The sequence below is a fragment of the Diaporthe batatas genome, assembly GCF_019321695.1.
Source record: "Diaporthe batatas strain CRI 302-4 chromosome Unknown Contig00030, whole genome shotgun sequence".
Classification (NCBI taxonomy): Eukaryota; Fungi; Ascomycota; class Sordariomycetes; order Diaporthales; family Diaporthaceae; genus Diaporthe; species Diaporthe batatas.
The window spans coordinates 133,317-150,000 of NW_025408577.1; the positions used below are offsets into that span (position 1 = coordinate 133,317).

At 53.2% G+C, this 16,684-nt stretch overlaps 4 protein-coding genes across 4 annotated transcripts in view; 3 read left to right on the forward strand and 1 right to left on the reverse strand.

Annotated features, from left to right (window-relative positions):
- Positions 1-182: 182 nt before the first annotated feature.
- KVR01_013701 (uncharacterized protein) lies at positions 183-2,896 on the forward strand (the record flags this gene model as incomplete). Its single annotated transcript, XM_044794755.1, has 5 exons — positions 183-259; positions 697-760; positions 915-1,096; positions 1,173-1,330; positions 1,452-2,896. The coding sequence occupies 5 exons, from the start codon at positions 183-185 to the stop codon at positions 2,894-2,896; spliced, it is 1,926 nt and encodes a 641-aa protein (XP_044637346.1).
- A 2,071-nt stretch (positions 2,897-4,967) lies between these two features.
- Positions 4,968-6,516, forward strand: KVR01_013665 (uncharacterized protein). Its single transcript, XM_044784580.1, has 3 exons — positions 4,968-5,305; positions 5,368-6,191; positions 6,262-6,516. Exons 1-3 carry the CDS (start codon positions 5,055-5,057, stop codon positions 6,441-6,443), a joined length of 1,257 nt encoding a protein of 418 aa, XP_044637310.1. The 5' UTR covers positions 4,968-5,054; the 3' UTR covers positions 6,444-6,516.
- Positions 6,517-7,727: 1,211 nt separating this feature from the next.
- Positions 7,728-10,525, reverse strand: KVR01_013679 (uncharacterized protein). Its single transcript, XM_044783775.1, has 2 exons — positions 9,136-10,525; positions 7,728-8,783 (listed from the first exon to the last, which is right to left on the reverse strand). Exons 1-2 carry the CDS (start codon positions 10,424-10,426, stop codon positions 8,728-8,730), a joined length of 1,347 nt encoding a protein of 448 aa, XP_044637324.1. The 5' UTR covers positions 10,427-10,525; the 3' UTR covers positions 7,728-8,727.
- A 5,681-nt stretch (positions 10,526-16,206) lies between these two features.
- The window catches only part of KVR01_013699 (uncharacterized protein), a gene marked incomplete at both ends in the record, with an annotated part of 1,050 nt that continues 572 nt past the window's right edge, over positions 16,207-16,684 (forward strand). The window contains 2 exons of the mRNA XM_044793838.1: positions 16,207-16,556; positions 16,620-16,684. The exon at positions 16,620-16,684 is cut by the window's right edge and continues 572 nt beyond it. Coding sequence (XP_044637344.1) covers positions 16,207-16,556; positions 16,620-16,684 — 415 coding nt within the window. The remainder of the gene's footprint in view (positions 16,557-16,619) is intronic.

Below are 16,684 nucleotides of genomic sequence, written 5' to 3' on the forward strand. Positions count from 1 at the left end.
CTACATATAAAACGAGGAGTTATTTCTATATGAGAAACTGCAGGTAGCTGTGTAGGTAAGAATCACTCGCTGCTTAAGAGGTTGGGGTGGTTCATGATAGGTACCTTGTGACATTGATTCTTGCATGGGTGATACTTACAAGAGACTTCAGCTGAATTTCAGCAGCATTCGAGCAGACTTGTATGTTTGTAAATACAGCGAACAACTCTTTTTTAAACCGAACTGTTGTAGGTCACAATGAGGTTTGGCAAAGAGTAGGGTACCTATACAGACCGAAGTAGGTCAGTCTTTGTTACCGCTACCGGAACCATATATGAAAGGTGCAGCTCACGGCAGGCTGACTGGGTTTCTGACTACAGAAGGTGATGCAAACAAAAGCGATCGACCCGGGCTCTACCGCGCCGTGAGCGCCACATGCCTGCTTCCGGGAAACGCAGCTATGGCGCTTACAAAGAAGACTCTCGGATCAAGGATAGGTATTCATTTATAGTTCACCCAGTGTCGACATAACATTGCAGTTGTGTGACCAAAATTCCAAAAAGGATGCTAAGACGTACTCCGACCTGCTCACTACTGTAGACAATTACCATTTCGACAACGAGCTTTGGCGCATTTAGCAAAATGTAAGAACTTCTAGCCGCCCGCTGCTTCAGCTTGGCAAAATTCTTCATGGACTGTCTGACCAATTCACCACAGGTGCATCCGTTTGAAACGACTTTACCTTACCTGCGGGCATGAGGTCGAGAAGATTGTCCGCTGTGTAAGTTTCTAACACTTCGGCCCAAGCTAAACCCCCCTCTCCTTTATTCTGGGCATTGGGAGGCTGTCTTTTCTGTTACGATCTTCAAACAAACGAGAGAAGTTCCATCTTGACGAGCTAATGTTGAGAAGAGACTGATGGGACATATTCACAGTCTATGCCATTTTATTGGGTATACAATCGCAGAGATGACGTCCAGCTGCCGCAACAGCCGGCATCAATCTTCGACCGGGTCGAGAAGGTGAACCCGGAGGATCCGGGTCCAGCCCCATTTTTTGGCTGTTTTGATTGCCTCGATGAAATCGAGGAGCGGTATTCACTCGGCTGTCCGGACTGGTGGGTCATAATGGGCTCTGCACTTGGTTGCTTTGGATGTGGTCACTCTGTGCGCTGACTGAATGCCAATTGACAGCTCCGGCCAAGGCAGTGTTCATAGCCGACGTGACCTTGTATCACGCATCGGTATCAAAAGCGGCAGTGATAATCCGGCGGCCTATGAATTGATGAAGCAAAATTATCATAGGTACCTCCTCGAATTTTTGAAATTCTGGCCCGAGCATGCCGTAAATAGTAAGCTGAAATCTCATTGAAGTTTGTACGCTTGGGTGTAAGACAAGGCTTGAGTGATTCGGACTTGCATCGTGTTCGAAACCGCATACAAACAAGGTTGCTGACCCTTGCCTGCCTTTAGTATTTCGGGTTGAAACATTATACAGATCCAAGGCGAACGCCAGGGAAGTACAGGACGATGACGGGCCGGACCTCGACATTTACCGAGAGTGTATACGCGAAATTGGCCCCGACTTGTGGTCTGGACCTGACCAACTGCTTATGCTCCTGATGGATAAAATGCTACCCGAACTCAAATGCCGTCAGGAGACGAGTCATCCTCCTCCAGATGCGGCGTTGGAATGGGAAACCAAGGAAACCCACCTGGGTGAACGCATCCCTGCTCTCAACAACATCTCCACGGATCTAAAGAGAGCCATGGCTCGGGACGTGGAATGGAGTCTCCGAAATGAGCTTTTTATGATCTTGACACCCTGGAGTGCGGAAGACGCTGATGACGACGGAAATTCAAGACAGTATGACGACCAGCCCTTCCGCGAGGAGGCCGAACGGTACCAAAGATACATGTGGGCATTCAGATCGGAGAATATCGCAGGACCTTACAATCCCGGCAAAGGTCCGTATGATATCCTGGAATTTGTCCCGCAGTGGCCCCGTGAGATCCTGGACGGTCGCGTAAACCAACTGAAAGCCGACCTGCTTGAGGAAACGACCCGAGCTGAGATCGAGGCACCCAGGGGAGATGCAACAATTCTCGGAGGTCGTAACCCCGACCAATACGTACGGCACGAGAATTTCATCACCCACACTATGGGCTTTATATTCCAGCTATTGGCACTCGACCCGGGGCTCTCTGGCGATCGCATGATCGAGATTGGGAGGTTGTTTCATTCCCTGCAAATGGAGCCGTGGTACGAGATCTATGGTCACCCTGAAAGAGGTTCCATACTTGAGAGGGGAGTAGGGTACATCCCACAGGGGCATGAGGGAAGCAATGCCGAGTTCCGGAGCGTCATCGAGGATTGTGTGGATTTCTTTTCGACCCCACAAGCGGGGATGCAGTTGCCCCTCGAACTCAATTGGTGGTGGGAAAAACTCTCATATCACGGCTTGGATGGGGACCCGGGGTACGCATTGCAAAGTGTGGACTTGACATTGGACCAGGTCTATGTCAATGCCATGAGCCATTGGGTGACATTCTATAAGAATTGGCTTCAAATACTCGCCACCGTCGAGTTGAGCCTTACAAAGCTGACACAGCAGCAGCTGGACAGCCAGACCGACAAAGACTGCCCTATATGCGGCGACCAGTACGATGTGAACCACGAGTTCAACTGTCCAGTCTACTACGGTTGCCCGAACAACCATGTGCTGGATAAGAAGTGCTATACAACTCTCAGCCTTACGCCCACCAGACCCTACAACAATTTGCGGGGTGATAGATACTGCCCGTCATGTCGGGCCGTGCTTCAGTACAATGAGGCTTTGCAAACCAATGTTATAGCGAATATTCATTTTAGGCCGTTGCTGGACGGTGTTTTCAATCCGGGGAGCTTCAGGAATTAGCCCCGAGGCAAGTAGCAAGTGGCAGGCACGATATCGAAGCTGGGGGTCGAGATTTGCTTCTCGAACCTCTTATGTATTTGTTTCCCCCGCTTGCAGGCGATCGAAATCAAGTACACAAATGGTCTACGCAATGGTCGACCAAAGTGTTGGATTTTTGTATTGATGATCGAGATATTGAGTCATGCCCGCAGGGCCAGACTACGTTAAATACTACAAGCTTTCAATGCGTCCTAACCAGAATCGTTTCCATTCATCTTCACTGTTCGCCATCCACCTGCGCTAAATCAACTCCTAGGCTCTCAGACACTCTGTTGCTCTAAGTCGTTATGTCGATGCCCTCTCCTGGGAGCGCTAGACAAAGAAGAGTTCATATTTATATTGGTCTTATCACCGTGAACCACTGCTCTATCCGCAAACAGTTCGACGCCGCTACTTGCCATAGGTACTGAGTCGTTTACGTTCTAACACATCTGCCCGCCAGTGTCACAGCAAGCAATCATATGATCCCAGGAAGCCCAAGTTGTTATCTGATACCACTGATTCTTTTTAAAATAATTCAGTATAGAGTAAAATGCTGGCCATGCTGTCCTTTGTCTCCAGCCTTTAGTATCCTGTAATTATAAAGATAAATGTCCCACCCAGTTGCTACAAGTGCCACGGGCAGTATGATCCGAGTTGAAATCAAGAAGACCGTTGCTGGCCTCCCTTGTTGAGTGTGCCGGTGCCATCCTTATAGATGTGGCATACACGAGTTGTCTTGTCCCCCACAATCTTGGCGCTCACGAAAAGATTCTTGTCGGCCGGGTTGAAGGAAGACTGGTGGACGGCAACGCCATTGCGGTGCCTGAAATAAGTTTGTTAAACATTGATGCTGTACCTCTACGACGTTATGTACCGGTATATAATACGAACTTGATCTCCACTGCCTTGGTCTCGACGAGTTGTTGTTCGGCAGTGCCACCACCTGCGGGCAGATTTGGTGCACATGTGAACGCCCTGACTGCAGTCTGGTAAGATGCGGGAAGCTTGCTTTTAGTTACTGAGTTCAAGCTACGTGACGAGCTTCTTGACTCAGGTAGAAAATGATTCACCGATGCTGCGCATCATGGAGATATATAAGGCGATTGCAAGATGGTGAAAGATAATTAAGGGGTAATTGTCCTGGGCTGAGGAATTGCTTGAAGGTGTTGCATGGTTTGATTTGTTCTATTCTCACAATTCCCAGACTTGAGAAGAGTCCGAGACCGTTATAGTTTCTTGTAACTGCGTCTATGAAGACTCGCTTCACATGAAACGTTTACCTGTTAGTCTTAAGGATCATTCTCCTCGCACGTGAAAGTGTATAATTCCACGGGCGGCTGCCCGCCGGCTCCGCCGCCAGAACTAATGACCTATAGCCACTTCGCGGCTATATCCGGGGCAGTTTGATCGTCTTGTATGAGGCAATGGCAATACAGTAAACTCCGCACATTCAATACATACTTAGTTGCCAATCCTCAGAGGGGCGGCCCTGCTGCAGGCCGGCAACTATTCACGGAGATCGAAAGCCAGCAAGAAGTGCGCCGGCCAGGGACGACGACCCATTTGATTCAATCTCATGCCATTTTACCTGAAGTACTGGTCCATTACTTTATCAACAACCGATTTTGGTGTACGTCATATTTATGTGGGCTGAGTAACTCTGCAGGAGTCAGAAGCGTAGGGCTCAGCACTAAAAGCGACCTCATGCTGACAGCCAAAATAGGCATCACCTCCACAAACCACGATACTACCATTAAGAGAACCAAACACCCAATTCAAACAACGAAACTCCATATTCCTTCAGGTTTGAAATGACCGATACTGGTATACCAACATATTCTACGCCAGGCTGACAATGCAGCCAGCATTCAAATGTTGGCAGTGAATCCTCAAGGCCAAGTACCTAGTAAGTACGTAAGTAATAACTGGTCAAGATTCCGTGTATTCCGTTCCACAAATAGGTGCGCAGGGTTAGGGTGGGTCAGATGACAGACGGCTGCTCTCCGCTCAAAACCGTTGGGAGACACCTTATCACTTCAAATGTTCGTAAGTTAATTATCATCCAACCTGAGCGTGCTGCTATTCCACCCGCACAAGTCTTGCCGACCTACTCTCTTGAAATCCCGTTCGAAGCAGTATGTCGTCCCTTCTCAAATGGGCGCGCACCCTCGGCCGGCTAACGCCTCTGGCGCCCCTGCGTTTTCCTACGGCCGGATTCAAGGTGGTGCCTAAATCTGAAATTCTTGAAGAGGAGCAGTTCCAGGATGCTATCAGCGCAGGACAGTACTATCCAGTTAATATTGGTGATATCTATGCCGAAAAATATCAGATCCTGGGCAAATTGGGTTTTGGGACGACATCTACGGTGTGGCTGGCCCGAAACCTCCAGTAAGTATATACTCTTCGCCCCTGCGTTCGGGTACCTGTAGCCTAAACCAAACCTCCCACAGACTCGGAGAGCATCATTATGTGGCCCTAAAGGTGTATACTCGCAACATGGGACACAGAGATGAGTTTCAGATCTATGATTACATCAGGAGGGTTGGCAACCAATCGCATCCGGGTTACCCTCACATCAGGACAGCATGGGACATATTTACAATTCCAAGCCCACGTGTCCCAGCGGGGAGTGACGAGACGACTGAGCACTATTGTCTTGTCCAGAAGCCCATGTGGGCAACCTGGAAGGCTCTTATCCGCCGTAACCCAGCGGGACGCTTCAACGTGGCTCTACTCAAGGCCGGACTACAGCAGGTCCTTTTGGCACTGGACTTTTTACACACACAGTGCCACTTGGTACATACTGATATCAAATCCGACAATATCCTACAGGAAATTGCTGATGGGCGTATCCTTGCTTGGTTCGCTGATCTGGAGATGGCTGGACCCTCTCCCAGGAAGTTAGTCGACGGATATACAATCTACAGGTCTCGGCCCTTCGAGCTCCCAGAATTTTTCGGCGATGCAGTGCTTGGCAATCTCGGTTCTGCGGTTAGGGGCGATGAAAAGCGCAACCACGACGCACAGCCGGATGTATATAGGTCGCCTGAGACAATGTTGAATATCGACTGGAGTTACCCGGTAGACATATGGAACTTGGGGTGTATGATCTGGGATCTATTTGAAGGAAGACATCTCTTCTACGGGCAAGATCCGGATGGTAAGGGATATTCAACCCGTGCTCATCTAGCCGAGGTAATAGCATTGCTTGGTCCACCGCCACTGGATTTGGTCAAACGAGGGGTGCGAAGTGATGAGTTCTTTACCGAAGAAGGTATACATGACAACTTTTTCTACCCCAGACTCATCTTGCTTGAACATAGCTAACGAGGGTTCTTATATAGGTCAGTGGCGGAGTGAAGTTGTGGTACCAAAACCTACTACGCTCGAAGAGAATGAATTCTTTCTCGAGGGTGAGGACAAGGAAATGTTCATAAGCCTTGTGAGGGGTATGTTGCAGTGGCGGCCTGAAGACAGAAAGACGGCGAAAGAGCTGCTACAGGACCCATGGCTCAACAGTCCATAACCAACAACTAGAATCCTACACCGTGTACATGCTCATTTACCCCTGGTTTAATTCAGTATCCCGAGGTCCTTTTAATCCCTCCTACTTTGCAACTCAAGAGCTATTGGAGATGCTTCTAGTAGCGATTTTGCTGCGTTTCCAGGTGTTGGTTCCCTGACCTACCCAAATGGGTACCTTGGGTGTCTGCCCGTTGATCGATTCATACCCAACTCACGGTCACACAACTCATATTTTGTTCCATTCGCACTAGCAGTATTTATAGTAATATTATGCCTGTTTTAAATATCTGAAATAATGGAGAGGCTTAGGAGAGCCAAGCTTGAGCCTTACGTGGCGGGTAGCGGAGCCTTCGCGTGGGGATTGACCTGTCACGGGAAGAGTTACGTTTCTTGCTAGGACTGACCACGACCCTCCAGGGCTCTCGACGGTCCCAGCTGCCCATCTGCCGACCGGTCATCGCTCTGCCTGTTGTATAGAGGCCGGTCACCGTCCCCCATCAGTCGACCAGTATCGGGTTCGTGACTGGCCCAAACGAGAAGCTTAGCTCTTCATGACTGGTCACATCCCTCGTGATGGCCTTTCCCAGCACATATGTAGGTACCAGTCACGGCATAGTCGGGCCACCCGCGCGGACGCCGCATGCCGGCATGACCTCGCTCTCAGCTGTCGTGGCTGCCTCAGGTATCACTTTTATGGCGGCAAACTATTATTTGTACCGTTCCCCCTTTCCTCGAAATCACGCAAACCTCGAGTACAAACCCCGGTGTGGTGGCAAAAGCCAAGTTGAGCGCCGGAGAATCAAGACATCTGGTGCCCGCCAGATGCGGTTGGTCCAAGGACGCCACAAGGCGTGATAATTGGTTCCAGCACGCGTGAACAGGCCTGGCTGGCCATTGCGGCGCTGCTCCCTCAGCCAGGGGACACAGTACGGACGACTGCCTAATCACCGTCCGGAAGGTGGGAAAGACACTGCTCAGCACGCCGGCCAGGTACCGCCCACGACCGGCGAGGCTGCCAGTGCGGCGCGGCTGACATAGTACCTGGTAGCTAATCACGAAAGCCGCAGTGCAGACCACCTGCGGGCACATCATAGGTATTGAACCTCGGAAGGTGTCCTATAATTTTCCCAATAGCATCCCATGGGATCTTGTGCCTTCGTAGTAGTCTTCCGCATCATTAACAGCTCTATAAATCAGCAAGCAGGTCACCTGAAGTCACTCGACGTTGACTTGCGTTGTGGAGTGAGGGGAGGGGAATTCTCGCTCGAATTGTGGCTGAGTCGTGCAGGTGCGCGCGCTATCGATATGTATTAAGATTCGATTCCCGCCGAGTCATTACCAGTTCTAGGACGAACTTGCGAGCGGTCTAAGATATCAATTTCGGTGGCCAGGCGTGCCTCTTGCCCTCCTCTATCGCCTGGGACTTGACTTGACCATCTAGCATCGATCCGTGTTGTTGGGATAGAGCCTCCGAATAATTCCTCCCTCCCACCCAGAGATATAACACACATTCACTCCGAGTGATACCATGAGGCCACATTGTTTTGTCCGCCGGCGCTCAAACCATAACCGGGACCCTTCATTCCATGCCCATCCCTTCCCCCACCTGAAGTCTGGTAACCTCGGTCCTAGTAGATATGCGGTTGAAAAGAAGGAACATAAAAATAGAGGCACAGAAAAGCTAAAGGCGCACAAAAAAAGACAACCTGCAACCCCTTTCCCGTTTCCGTCCGATTGAGTCCCTCATGATAAGATGTCATTATATCGATTGTTGCCGGCATGGCCGATGAGTGGTTTCGGACAGGGTGGATCGACCCACACCGACCCACGCTTCCCTGACACCTCTGCCAAGAGAACGTGTCATGGCCGCCCATGTCTCGGCCGTTTTCTCCACGGGGAAGGAAGGGGTTTGGGTAGAGGACCGCCGCCCAAATCGTCGGGAATATGGGGAGGATTAACCCAGTCGTGCCCCATGCGGACGCCAAGTGCCCAGCGCGAAAAGAAAAAAAAACAGCCACGGGGGCCGATTCGAAACGGGGGGTCCTTATTTCTTCTCACACTGTGTTGGCAGAAAGCTGCAGAGTGTTGCAGCCGCGTGAAATTCGCACCGGTGGTATCATCCGCTCTCCATCATGAATGAGTCGTGCCATCGTCGATGTTTTTGCTTGGCCGGCGTCGTCTGCCCTGCCAGTGATTTCAGGGGGTGGCCTACTGTCCCACAGCATCTTGTTGCGTTGCATTGCGACCCAATCATTCCGAGTCTATGTTGCCGTCATGTCTGATGATTACTTTGCCATGCCTGGTACATGTCTTGAGGCGTACTCTTTAGAAACTTTGGATTCTGGTTAGAGTCTTGGTTAGCACTCGTGTCGGTTATGTATGTATGTATGTATGAGGGAAATGGTTCACGTGATGAGGGGCCGCTGCTGGAACTTGGTGCATGTCCAAATGTACGTGTATGTGCCGCTGCAGGAGGAGTGGGGCCAGGTGATGTGCAGGTAGACGAGACGTCCCGAATGATTGCTCATCCCGCGATCACCGTATGGGCCCATCGCCCTGGTCGATCGGCGCGCCTCACGGCCGCAATGGAGACCAAAGTCCGTGGGTAGATCTCGCGGAAGATGGGGACGGCGCCCACCAGCGCACAGAGTGGCCGAGGGAGATCGTGAGGGTGCGGTGTGGGTGGGACTTACCGAGGCTGGTAGGCGAAGACAAGGGCGTCCCGTTGCTGGGGGTCAGATACCCACACACCGAGTCGAGTTTCATCTCGCCGACGCTGTACAGCTCGCACTTGACGCGCTTGCTGTCCACGCCCAGGTCGATAAGCTGCTGCATCATGGTTTTCATGAAGGTCTCGGGCCCGCAGATGTAGTACTCGGTGCCGCTGTGGCCCAGGTGCAGCAGCGATGGGGACACCTTGGGGAGGTCGATGCGGCAGTTGTAGTCATATGTGACGCCCTGGATGTCGCCCCGGGTGCACACTGTCTTGAATATGGTCGTGTTGAGGTTCGGGCAGCGGCGCTTGAGCACCGTCAGCCGAGTGTTGAAGGGCACGTCCTCGCGGCAGCCGTGGATCCACGAGATGTGCCGCGTGGGCTGCTCCTCGGTCACAGCGTTGAGGATCGAGACGAGAGGGCCGACGCCGCCGCCTGCCGAGATCAGCACGATGGGCACGCTGCTGGGCACCGTCGTGTCGAGGAAGAAGTCGCCTGACGGGTGGCTGCACTCGATGTCGTCGCCAGTCTTGACGCGGTCGATGAGGATGTTGGAGAGCATGCCCGGGTCGTGGTATGCCGTTTGCGCCTTGGCCCTCTTGACTGTGATGCGGTAGTAGTCGCCGCCGCGCGGCGAGTCTGACATGGAGTATTGTCTGGTCTGGTAGTAGCCAATCTCGGGCACGAACAGCCTGATGCTGATGTACTGCCCGGGCAGAAACTTGGGGAGCTGCATGCCGTCCTTGGGCACCAGGTAGAAGCTGAAGAGGTCGTCGGACTCGCAGACCTTGCGATCCAGCTTGAACTTGCGCCAAGACCCCCACTTGTACCTTTCGAAGTCCTTGTAGATGATGTTTTCCCTGCCGATCATCATGTTGGAGAGGATCTTGTAAGCTTTGAGCCAGGCCGCCTTGCACTCGGGAGTCAGGGCCGGGCCCATGACATCCTCGAATGTCTCGATGAGCAGGCCGCCGAGGAGCTCATAGTGCTCTGGTTTTATGCCAAGGGTGCAGTGCTTGTTGCAGATGCGCTCGAGCTTCGGGATGAGCTCTGAGATGTTGTTGACGCTGCTGGCGAAGCGCAGGATGACGACGGTCAGTGCCCTGGCCAGGCGGCCGTCCTTGAGGTGGATGACATTGAGGGTGTTGTTGAGCTCGGGATGCCTCTTGACGAGGGTGCTGTAGACGATGTCCGAGACGGACTCGCCGTGCTCCTTCAGGAACGGTATGGTCCCCTTGACCAGCTGGGCCTCCTTATATGTCAACGCCATGCTTCAGGTTGGTTGCTAGTGTAGTTGCCAGCCTCCGGGTGGCCGTGGACGGACTGGACCGGGGGGGAATCTCGGGGATGGTGGAGGAAAGTGGGAAAGAGAAACGGACTAATGCAGATATGAAGATTTAGGATAGAGATTTGGCATGTTCTGGTTTATATCGTACGATTACCTGTAGATTGGAAAACGTGGGAGCCACGTTGTAACCCACGCAGGCGGGCGATGCTTGTGCTTGTCAGCCCGGATGTAATGCTACCCCTGGACCCCCTATTCAGCGAGAGAAGTAACCGCCTCCCCCGGCCTTTTGTCTCCCCCAGTCCACCCCGGTCCTCCTCCTCCTCCTTCTCGTCCCCAGTCTGCCCCCGACGGCATTGAAGCTCTGATCGTTACCTATTCTACTACTGTGTACATGCTCCTCCCCGTGTCCGTCGGTTTCTTTTTCGTATACCTCGCCCACCCCAATCCCCAAATTGCTTTCTGTCGTTCAATGCGTCTGTTGCCAGGCGTGGGTCTGCTGCCAGTCATGTTCGTACTCTGAACGCGTACCAGCCCTGTTCCAGATATATGCGGGAAATTCTGACGGCGTACAGCCGAGGATCTCCCTGGAGGCGGAATGAAAGATTGAATTGGTGGTGGCAGTGCGGCCCAGTCCAATCCCAAAAGCCCGCGCCTAAGTCAGTCAAGTCAGTTATTAGCGGCGGCCCCAAAAACCGTTGCAAAATGGGCCCTTGCCTGTCACAACATGACGTCGGGGCCTGGGGTGGATCACTTTCGGAAACGAGCCCTTTGTGCCCGGAGCATTGGGTTGCTGGAGGCCCAGCCTGCCAGCTTGGCCCGCCCAGCTCTGCCGCAAGCGAGTGTTACTTCGCACCTGAACCCGGTGGCACTCTGGCGTCCAACGAGGCGCGATTAAAATCAAGACCAATGCGACATGTCATTTAAACATGCTTTGGCCACCAGCCCCCTCTCGATGCACACGTGGACGGAGGCTTGAAGCTTTGGCCTCCCCTGCTGTGTGTGTAATGTCTGGGTGTGGATGTGGGTGTGGGAGTGGGCGTGTCTCTGTTATTCCTGGCTGTCTGAGTGCAGTCCATGCTTTCGTAGTCAGTATAGGCTATGCTACGGGGTATTCCGTGTGATCCCCTCTCTCCTGCAGCCCCCATGCGCAGGGGATCGTCCTGAACATCCGCTAAACTCTCTCTGGGGTTCCCACATCCTCCTCCCTTGTGAAACCGCGAGCCTGTTTGCCTGTCAATCCGTCTCCACGAGCTCGTCCTGATAACCACTGGGATCCGGTGTATCTTGTGGAATTCAGGAGCTCATCGTCTCCATTGGTGCCGCTCCACAGGTGTCTGTAGCTTACCGGACTGGCGTCCTATGCGAGTCATACAGCCGCGCTGTCGTACCTAGGTACGGGGTTGCTGCTGTCTCCGACTGCCTGTAGGGATCGGATCTGGAGTGGCAGTTCCAGTTTACACTTTTCGCTCCGACTTTGTACCTGGGTTCGCCGGAATGGTTTGATTGGGTTTTCCTCTTGGTTTCTCTCCCAACCTCCTTCTCTCCCTGCCTCCCTCTCTCTGACAGATGTACTGCCCTACAGCACGGTCGTTTCCCCCGTCGATCAACGGAGATAGCGGTCTTCGTGTTTGTTCTTGCTGGTGCTGGCCGAGTCATTCTTTCATAAGTGACTTTTGAAGAGCCGCAAATCCGCACCTCCCCCAGAATTCTTGAGACCTGGGGGCACCTTGCCCGGCCTGTCCGGCTCAACGGTCGCCGTTCCAAGATTGCGACTAAAATGCAAACTGCTGCCCGGACAGGCCTGGGTCGCGAAGGTTCGCAGCCACATCTTCTTGCGCCCTGCCCGGCACCATGCTGAGCGGCGGCCCGTCTCTAGTCGGGCTGGCTGACTGGTCACGTTCCTCCCGCTTCCGGATTTGAAGCTTGCACATGGCAGCCAAATAATTAGCTAAGAGCCCTGACCTCAAGCTCTGCAGAGGCTAGCAGCAAACTCAGGCGCTGCACATGCAGCGCACAGCGATATCTGACCAACCAAATCATGGTACGAAAGGCTATTGACAAGGGTTCATAACTCTGCCAAGGAGATCAACCTTGAGCCTCAGGGATACCAGGTGCGGATGCCTTGCCGAACCGAGATTTTCTCACCGAGGCCGCTCTTTTTAACGCGGCAGCTGCGCGGTGTTCTCACCTGCGCCCAGTCCAGGTGCGTAGTTCTGAGAAGGGTTGCGTTCAGGGCGCCGCGAGTGTCCACTGGCTGTGTCTGACTGCTTGCTGCTGCTGTTGCTGCTGCTGAAAATCAGGGGCGGTTGCATTGGCGGCCCCTCTCTCAGCCCATCAGCCCATGCAGCCCTCCCCTTCCTATGCACCCACATACCGACGCTCCCCTGGTCTCCGAGGCACTCACCATATAAGCGTGGCTGCACAACGGTTGGCTACAGATGCCCGGGGCTCCGATATGTCTTGTGCTCCGGGTAGTGGAGGTGCGGATCTCAACGGGGGCGACGGGATTTGCAAGCCGGAGGCTGAACAGAAGATCACAGCCGGAGCAAAATGAAAATCAGCAAATCTCCCGCATTATTAAATATTGATCCCATTTTTCTCTGCCTGCGGGTCTGAGCGGTCGAACACCAAGCTCGGAACCTTTGGGGAAACCACCGAACTCATGGTCCCCACGCCGAACCGTACTCCGAACCAAGTTCATGTGCGTATTTATATGCCCCACTATCCGGGGCACGCGTAGACGGGATCTCCTGGGTTCGTGGCTAGCAGTAGCGGCTTTGAGCATCGTGATTGGGTTCTGGTCTCAGTCGCTGCTATTGACTGTGGTGCGGCCCAACCTTGGCGGTACAGCAGGCGCTCATGCACCCTGACAGATAAACATCTGTTAGCATGAGTCCGTTCGACAGGCTGACAGGTCAACAGGTGTGTCCGAGCTCTTGACGGTCTGTCGGTGTGACGGGGTTTCGCCACAGAAAGTCCCAAGCGTTATGAAAGTGATGTGATTGTTCGACGCCGGCATGTCATCAGGCTCACCGGGCTCTCAACTTGGGGCCGAGGCCTGTCCCAAGCTTGCTTCTTGCGCCCATTTCATCTCATGAGCCATCGCGACTGGTTGCCTACCCCGGCTGTTGCATGACATGGTCTACTCTGAGGCGTCCGGTCTGCTTTCCAAGCTATTGACGGCAGACACCCCGCGGAATAGGACACGGCGCCCGTGGCTTTGTGCCTTGGAGACAGCTCCAGTAGAGCGACCCTGGCAAGCCTCAGGGTGGTTGGGTGGCTGTCTTGTCCGCAGCTGAATCCTGGATTCTGTCCGTCGCTATCGTAACCGTCTTGTCGCCTTGTCTGCCGCTCGGCACTCGGAGCCCCACAATGACATGAAACTGACGGACGGGACGTACGGCGAGCAGAGGTGCGAAGTCCGAGCAATATGGTTGGTTCCACTAAGTCATCACATGACTTCCAACCTCACCATTTGGGTGTGCAAACCTAGCATAGTGTTTATTCTTGCGACCAACCAGTATGCAGCATGCACGATCCCACGAGCAGCGGCCGGCAGTTGTGAGAAACGACTATTGGCCCACTGTATTCGTGTTGTCCCCGACTGGTGGTTGACCAACAGACTTGACAAACATTCGCGTAGTCTTGCTTGAATACTAAAATATTCGTCATCGTTAATGAAAGATGATTGTGCCTGACTCGACGGCCTGGACCCTTCACATTTCAAGGGGAACGAGGCGCATCGGCCGGCATATCAGCTAGGTAGTACTATGGAGTTGATCTGAGTGCGGGCAGCAGGGTTGTTCAGATGGTTCACTGCAGCAGAGACGAAGACTAGACCCTTTTGATGCTGCCAGCTGAATAAGATGACGTTACGCATCGCATCACTGATGCCCAACAAGGCTCATCTGGACTAGTAGTCGGCAGCTGTCAAGCATCAAACGAAACCTGGCGTCCAGGCAGACTATAAATCATAATTCTACCGGGTGATCGACCCAGCCTGCTTGAAACTTGGACATGCTAAGAGAGCTGTTCAGACGGGGGCACGATCCGGCACGATCCCGCGACACTTCGGCCCCCAAGGACGGCGTTCTTGCAAGCTGACTGGCACATCTCATGACATGCACAGGCCTTGGAAATCTTGTGGGCAGTCTTTCTTACAAGAGGCTTATATGTCTGTGTTCCACACACTACGGCAGATAAGAACTGCATCCGTGCCGTCAGGTGGTCTTATTCTTCACATGACGCATGGACCACTGTCCTGCAAGAAAACTTTCATCCAGACTTCTCCTCCAATATTCTGCGCTATACTGGCGGGATCTTCGACGTAAAGTTTCAACTTGATTCTTGTCCGCCGGATCGATGCGAAGGGCTCTGGCTTTGCAGGCTTTGCCAACCACTCAGCCACTCCCCTCTGAGTGCTTGTTGCTTGCCCCTCTACCCTGAATATACGACGCCGATCGTCCAATGCGGACGCTGATCAGTGCCCGATCGATCAGTGACTGCAAACCTTAATCGCAGAGGCCTCTGCCGTCCTCGCGGCGTGCATGCCTACAAAACTCTGCTGCTCTCCAAGGTTGTACCCGCCGGACGTCAGGCCGTCCCCTCCCGGGGACGTCATCTCCCGAGTCTGTGCGGATGAACAGACGGGATGCGTGCTCGGAGCAAACCCACTAGTCAGCGCTGACTTGGGCGTGAGCGATACAGGAGCATCCCTAACGAATCTCGCTTCCGCTGCTACTTTCCTTCACACGTCTTGCGGGCGGAGTTTATCAACCCATCCCACTGCCAGAGTCGCTGCCGTGTGTATCGGCCAAGGTCCAAGGAGATACCAGCCCAATGGGTTATCCGCCATCGCCGAAGTACTCCGTGACACGTACAGCAACATGACTGACCCCAGGCCTGACTTCAACCCCTTGTATGGTGCTGCCAACCTCTTCCCTGCATGTTCGTAACTCATGTCATGATCAATGCACATTTCTTCCTCGTGCCGGATTACAAAAGGAACTACCACCGAGTAAACTGGGTCTGACGATGTTTTTGGCTTCACTGCCGACTTCGACTTCCCGCACGAGGCACAGTCCATCTCGCTGCTCGGAGACTTGTAGTACTATTTTACCTGACGGATGCGCCCTACAGCGCCAATCTGACGGGGAGAAGACGAGATTTCCTTCCCGCTATACTGTTCTGTTCTGGGAGACGATGGCGATATGAGCTCCACGACGAAGTCGCCCGACCTGCCAGCGGCTAGCGGCCTCACAGGTCTCACCACCGACCTGCCATATCCGGGGGAATACCCAGACCTAGATGTCCAAACACAGAGGCCAGCGATTTACACGATCTCCATCGTTCTCGTCATCTTTTCAGGAATTTTGGTCGGCCTCCGCCTTCACACGCGCTACAGGTTGATCAAGGCAGCAGGGCCGGACGATATATCGATAGCAGTTGCTCTAGTATGTTGGGCCCAAGAGAGACGCGCACGTCATGTGATGGATGCTTCGGCTCCTAACACTCTCGACTCCAGATACTATCCATTGGCCTCTCCGTTGTCACAATACTGCGTGAGTAATAGCTACACCCGCCCGAGAGCAACTGGCAAACTAATCACGCCCCCAGAGGCGGTATATGGCTTAGGATTGCACCTATGGATGGTCCCACTAAGTGATCGCACCAAGCAGCTAGAGGTAACTGGACTCGCCCTCCTCCTTTTCGCGGTGTACTATGCGCTAACATTCCCCAAGCTGCTACTCGCGAATGAACTAATGTTCAATGTGTCCAAGACGGTCGCCAAGATTTCTCTCCTACTTCAATACCGCCGAATCTTCCGAGGGACACTCACAGCGTCCGCCTGTCGGTGGCTTATGGGATTCGTCCCAGTCTGGTGCATTGTCACGATCTTCCTCGTGTCATTTGCGTGCACGCCGATGGCGCAACTGAACACGAACCTTACAGATATCTGCCTGCCCAGCCTCACAGTCTGGCTTCTTACGTCCTCGATCAGTCTCGTCACAGACTTCGCGGTCGTGATCCTACCTATACCTGCCACGTGGGCTCTCCAGCTGGACAAGAAGCAGCGGGTCGTTCTTATTGTTTTGTTCGGCGTTGGTTTCTGGTATGTCCGGACACTGACACAATATGCCGTTGTCCCTCGCATTCCTAACATCATCCTTCACAGCACTGGTGTCGTCGCGTTCGTACGGATATTCACGCTCAAGACGACATTGCTTAACCTAGACACCT

Excerpts from the sequence above, each read along its gene's own strand:
- KVR01_013665 (XM_044784580.1), top strand. The coding sequence starts at position 5,055 with ATGTCGTCCCTTCTCAAATGGGCGCGCACCCTCGGCCGGCTAACGCCT. Across the intron at positions 5,306-5,367 it reads TGGCTGGCCCGAAACCTCCA|ACTCGGAGAGCATCATTATG; the intron begins GTAAGTATATAC and ends AACCTCCCACAG. Across the intron at positions 6,192-6,261 it reads TGAGTTCTTTACCGAAGAAG|GTCAGTGGCGGAGTGAAGTT; the intron begins GTATACATGACA and ends GTTCTTATATAG.
- KVR01_013679 (XM_044783775.1), bottom strand. The coding sequence starts at position 10,426 with ATGGCGTTGACATATAAGGAGGCCCAGCTGGTCAAGGGGACCATACCG. Across the intron at positions 8,784-9,135 it reads GTCTTCGCCTACCAGCCTCG|AATCCAAAGTTTCTAAAGAG; the intron begins GTAAGTCCCACC and ends GACTCTAACCAG.